The sequence below is a fragment of the Anoplophora glabripennis genome, unplaced genomic scaffold, assembly GCF_000390285.2.
Source record: "Anoplophora glabripennis isolate ALB-LARVAE unplaced genomic scaffold, Agla_2.0 scaffold114, whole genome shotgun sequence".
Lineage (NCBI taxonomy): Eukaryota > Metazoa > Arthropoda > Insecta > Coleoptera > Cerambycidae > Anoplophora > Anoplophora glabripennis.
This window is the reverse complement of record NW_019416319.1, coordinates 252617-259070: the sequence shown is the minus strand read 5'-3', so window position 1 is coordinate 259070 and position 6454 is coordinate 252617. Positions and strand designations below refer to the sequence as shown.

The 6454-nt window shown below is 32.2% G+C and overlaps 1 protein-coding gene across 1 annotated transcript in view; it reads left to right on the top strand.

Moving 5' to 3' along the window:
* The window catches only part of LOC111691376 (odorant receptor Or2-like), a 12369-nt gene that overhangs the window by 4541 nt on the left and 1374 nt on the right, over nt 1-6454 (top strand). Inside the window, exons 2-5 of the mRNA XM_023454083.1 lie at nt 2645-2758; nt 2818-2919; nt 2980-3082; nt 3136-3297. Coding sequence (XP_023309851.1) covers nt 2645-2758; nt 2818-2919; nt 2980-3082; nt 3136-3297 — 481 coding nt within the window. The remainder of the gene's footprint in view (nt 1-2644; nt 2759-2817; nt 2920-2979; nt 3083-3135; nt 3298-6454) is intronic.

Below are 6454 nucleotides of genomic sequence, written 5' to 3'. Positions count from 1 at the left end.
AAAAAAAATTATAAGAAAAAATGTCATAGGGGTTGATTATTTCAACCCCTTACAAAAATAGTTCAGGGTTGAAAAAATTTCAAAAAGTGTAGTTTTATTGACAGATAATGTTCACCAAGTTTGGTTTCTTTAGCTTGATGTACGTGGAAGATAAAAAAGAAAAACAATTTTTTTTTGTAATTTTAGGAGGGGCGTAACTTTTCAGGGAAGGATTTTTTCAAAAAATTATATACCAAAGACCCCTATTAATTTTCATCGGAGAATCGCCCCTTGAATTTTTTCGGTGTTATTTAGATACACCCTGTATATCAAACGGTTAATTTTAAGAATACCAAACATTTATGAAAGACCTAAAAATTGACGTAGAATCCAAAATTGCAATAATATACAGTGTGTATAACTGGAAATGTTAGGTGGACGCCATTATTTTAGTTGAGAAACACTATTGCCCAAATTTTCAATATTAAAATCGAAGTCAGTTTCTGAAATATGTCTAATGTCACGTTACCGTGGGACACCCTGTATATTCACTGTCCCTATTTCACCTATTTCGCATCATTTTATCGGAAAAGTAGAATAAAAAATTAAAAGGCTTAAAAATTAAAATAGGACCACCTCCAACGCATCCAGAAACTTTGCAAAATAGGGCACCAAAAAATTCAAATTGCAATTGTGTCAAAACTAATGGTTCGTCAGTATCTGCTTTGTGCACACTTAAAGTACATGTAATTCACTACTTTTGTGCACAGGGTCAACTCTACGACTTAAAAAATGGCGGAGTAATGAATTTAAAAAAAAATGCTAAATTTTCCGATTTTTCCGGGTTTTCTTTGTTTCTAATTATCCGATCGATCGATCGACCTCTCATTTTATTCGTATTTCGATTCTCTACAAATTGTCTGCTCATAGCATTCAGATCGCTTAGTTAGTTTAATTTTTATAAGCAAAAAACTAAAAAAAATGCGTTTTTTTAATAAAAATGTTTATAAAAAATTGCAAACTGTCTTTTCTATGATTGGTGTAATAGCAATGTTTGTCAATGTTGTCACGCTTTTTATAAAGGGTGTCCCCAAAATTCACGCACGAGGTAATTTTGACATAATACACAAGATTTTAAATAAAAATTGTAAATTTTTTACAGATTCATATGTTCCATACATATGGACTGCAAACACTCATTATCTGGAAATTCTTGTTTGTATTACATAAAATTTTAATTTCCATTGATGTAGTTGGGTCCTAATTAAATTTTGTATAATTTCCTTTTTGAAATAATAGTATATTGTGCAATAAGTGCAGTAAATTGTGTATTGTCCACGAGAGGGGGCTGATCCGCTCAAGTGGGCAATATGCAACCGTACGAATTGCACATACATACTATTATTTATTACGAATGAGGTGAAATCTTAGGGTCAAGGGGTGAAGCCGCGGTGTGGGGTCAGTTTAGGTTGACATAATCAACTGTCATTTAAATGTCACTTTTTAAAAATAATATTTTCGAGTGTGTATTTAAATTTTGCATGTTTCATTGCCAATTCGCAGGCGAAAAGTGTGATCACCGCATGGAAATAAGTAGAGTAGGCAAACAGCTTTTTACCGACCTAAAAAACAAGCGAAAAGGTGGGAGTTATGCCTCATGAGTAATAAAAAATATATAATAATAATAATAAACATAATTTTTTTTCATAGGGCGCAAAATAAGCAAGTAAATAGAGGAAAAACTAAAACCACGTCACAAATAAATAACTTCAGTTAATATTTCATTTCTTGATGTCAATTAAGTATTTTTTTCCAATGATCTATTAAGAATTTTCTAAGGAAATTATAGGTAATAGGTATCTAGTGGAAAGGAGTAATTTTCCTCTGTATACTTATATAAGATTGCTGCAAGAGAACTTCTATAACTTACCATTTACTCTGCCACACAATTTGTTGGCCGTTGTTACAACTAAATATGATAAGCAGTTACTGCTATAAATATTTTCTATTTCTTGGAGTACACCCTCAACAACCTTTTAGCAAATGTCGCGTTTTTTTCAACATTTTAATAACAACGTTTTTCTTTCTAATGGCATGCCTAAAATGTTATCAGGATAAGAATCTAGACTATGTGGAGTCATTGAATAGTTTTGTCCTTGTAAGTATTACCAATTCAACACTGTTATGCAAATTGTTGTCAAATAAAAATAGAATTGATACTGCCTTTTTGCTTATCTTTACTTATCTGTAAAGACTCTCATATAGGGTGCTTCATTAACTCGATTAGCAATAGTTAATTTCCATTTCAGGCATCTATTAAATACTTGGGTATGGTGCTAAGTAGGATAAGATTCAACAGATTTTACAAAGAATGGAAGACTTCTGGAAAGTCAACGTTGCAGATGATAAAATAATGTTACTCATGCAATATTTGAAAAGAATTGAAACGAGTTTTAATTGTCTTCTTATCTTCGGTATTTTCATATTCGCGCTGAAGCCGTTTATTGTTAAAGGGTCATCAATATTTAACTGTTACACCGCCTATGATTCCATTTCCTTTGTTTTATATTTTTGAGTTCTATTATCTTCTATTGGCGGCAATATCTTTTATTTCCTTCAGTAATTTTACGTGTGCCCTCATTACTTTGGTTGTGGTACAATTTAGGTTGTTGAATCTGAAAATTGGAAGCATAAATTTAAATGCTGAAAATACCGACGGTCTAGATGAATTTATTCGAGATTTAAAGACCATTGTTGAATATCAACAGTTTCTCATAAGGTAGATATATCTTAATTTAACTCAGTAGGTGATATCTCCCAGTGTTTATACTTTTCTAGATATGTTAAAGATTTGAATAAATTATTATCTGTCCCAACTGCATTGTTGATGGTCTCCAGCGTTACAGAGATGTGCATAAATATGTATATTTTGTCGTTAAAGTAAGTACTTGCTAATAATTTAATTATTTTAAAACCGGTCGCCCGAATTTTAATTTTCAGTGGAGATATCATTGACAAAACTAGAATAATATTGGTCAGTTTGTGTATACTTATGGAATACTCCTTGGTATATGGTCTACCTGCACAATTACTGATGGACGAAGTATGCGTTAAAAAGTAATTAATAATTTACAAAGGAAAACTATTTCTTTTTAGTTAGCAGCAACTGCAGACATGATATATCACGAGTGCGAATGGTATTTACCGATTCTGCGGCCTCTACGAAATGATTTTTTGATAATAATTGCCAGAAGTCAGAAAAGCGTTCGCTTAAGGGCTGGAAACTATCATGTGATTAACAACCAAACTATTTTACTAGTAAGTATACAGGGTGGCCAAATGAAAACGAAACAGTGCCATTTTCAGGAACTGCGTCAAGATTGTAGAAAAACGCTCAGACCCGTCGATTTNGAAAGTAGAGGGTGAATTTCAAACTTTATTAAAAAAAATTGTTATTGGACGAACAGCGATTTTTTCAGTACTTCCGTATGCCATTTGGAAAGTACATTGAGCTACTAGAGACATTCAGTTGCAAAATACAAGATTTAGACGCTACATACCACCTGTAGAAAGACTGGCCGTTTGTCTAAGGTAACTTCTTTAAAATTTCGGGTGGTCACGTTGCCGATTTACTTCGATTTTAAACGATTCATAGAATTAGTATGGTACGCGATCATCAAAAACATTCGCACTAGATATTCTCGAGCTCATCTCGATCGCATCGTGGTCTTCCGAGATTCTTTGGAAAATATCGGTGGAGAACTCGATGTGAGCGAGATGAGCTCGGGAACGTCTAGTGCGAATGCATACATTATAACACATGGAAAGGAACTCCACCGCGCGCGATCGCGACTAGCACGGTCCGCGATGCGACGGGACCGCGACCACCTAATGCGTTCTCTCCTTAATTTGTCGTCGGGATCTGTGTCACAAATACTCCGAAAGTATATCATCCTTATAAGGTTCAATTGATACACGAACTATTAGAAGACGATTTTGGACAAAGAACGCAGTTTTTTGAGCAGATAATTGAGATGAATAATCAAAACTTAAGGATTTCACACGAAAGATTAATTTTTCTGATGAGACTACTTTTGTTTTAAATAGCCACGTAAACAGATAAAACTGCAACTGAAAATCCTCGTTGGACATCAAGTCTGTCACATACACCATTGTCAAAAAATAAGTGTCTGGGCAGGTATTGTCGAAAACCGAATTCTTGCACCTTATTTTTTTGAAGAAAATTTAAATGGAGATCGCTACTTAGACTTTCTTCAGTTTGAACTCATTCCCGCTTTAGTTGTTTTGTTTCCTATTCCACAACATTCATATATTCCTCATAATGACTTATGGTTCCAACACGATGGGGCACCTTCTCATTTTGCAATTGTAGTTCGACAATTTCTTGACATTGAAATTTCCCTAATAAATGGATTGAACGCAAAGGTTCTATTGAGTGGCCACCAATGTCACCGGATTTAACGCATTTAGATTTATTTATGGGGTTATTTGAAATCTAAACTTTATGCGAATAGACCAAATAATCTTGATGACCTGAAACAGAGAATACACCACTGGAATAAGACTTATTCCAGTAGAGATAATTCGTTCAACGGGAAACAATCCTTCGACTACAAAAAAGTATTGAAGTAAAGCGGACAAAACATTGAATATTTATTATAAAGCAATTGTTATTTAAATAATGTTTTATGATTAAACATTAATTTCTTTTTTCCATTTATCACATCAACGTCATTATTTTAGAATTTACCCTACAATTCAAAAAGGGCACAATATACAGTGTGTTCCATTAAAAATCAATGATGACTGCATATGTTCTTCTTGAGACACCCTGTATACATTTTTCTTATGTCAAAAAATCCGCAACTAAAAATAATAATCGACATCTCCGAGCGTTTTTGCACAAAATAATTACCTGAATTTTAAACGAATTTGTTCCTTTCATCATCAAAAAAGAGTTCTGCACCAGTGTCAAGAGTACATAGATTTTTTGTATTTTTTGATACTGAATCCGAATCCGAAACTCAAAAAGCAATTTACCAGTGCATTGTATAGTAAAATGCTAAAATATCCCTTAAAACAGGGTGAAATAGTGAGGATAAGGTAAAGCTTTATAATGAAAAGTAACAATTTGTAAATTGAGAATACATTTTAAAATAATATTTTGAGCATTGGAAAAAATATATACAAATTAAATCCACATCCACTCGAGACATCAGCTCTGGTGCTGAACTTTTTTTTTGTGAGGCTGTGTAAGCATATCCGAAGGCTGAGATATTTTACGAGTTATTTATTGTCTATTTAAATTTAAAATAAGCTTAATAATACACTCAGTTTGTTGTTACTATTTTAAATACCTTCTTAAAGGTTATATTTGTTATAAAATATTTGCTCAAATAATTTTGCACTAAATATAAAATGCTGAATTGTATTTTTCAGCAGTTCAACATTGCTATTTAATATTTTACGTTCGCTTAAACATGGAGTAATATGCAACTTGAATATTTTATTACATAAAGTTATATTTAAAATGAAAGACCTACGTGAGCACGAGTGTGTTATTAAATATTTATAGGTTAAATAGGCAAATTGTATTTTGCCATTATTCCACATAATACTCGGAAAGGGATCATATTTATTTTGATAGTCTTTTTGTGTTTAAAACATCTTGTGGCATTTAATTCCTATTGATTTTTATATGTACCGAGTATCACCTAATGAATGTTACATAAGAACTTCAAGGGTTTAATTTCTTGTTTTCTCCTTAATTCAGAACCCAGTTAACCGATTTGAGCAAAATTTGCTGTTGATTAGTTTCTCTTCATGAAGTATGCAGTGATTATGTTCCTATTGGGTTAAATCATACAGGGCGTTCATTTTACAGTCAACTACTAGAAATAGGCAGATAATTTTATTTTACACAAAAAATTATACTTGGTTATGAACATATTACAGAAAATATACATATCCCATATTTTTTGGAAACAACTATGCATTCAAAACAACATGACATTTTCGACAAGTCACTGTCAAGTTTGTGTTTTGCAAAATCAATTAGTCCAGTCGGCAGAGGCGGAAAAGTTACTGTTGGTGACATTTTCTTGATAACTCGGAAATAACTACACAGGAGTACTTTAAATGATGAGTACAATAACAGGCTAATTTGCTGACAAAGTATTTTATCAGGAAAAAAGTTATTAACAATTTAATCGTGAAAAATTATTTTTTTAGTAGTTTTCTTTAAATAATTCAGCGGGATGAATTTGTACGAAAAAATGCTTAGGACATGATTTTGTTCGTAATAAAAATAGCTACAAAATGACGATGGTCAGATTACGAAATTTGCAATAACAAAGCCGTGAGATTGAAAAAACGGTATAAAACGTCAATTTTTTTAAGTTGCTGTAAAAATGTCAATTATAAACAAAAAGTGATAAAACTTTCGAAAACTATA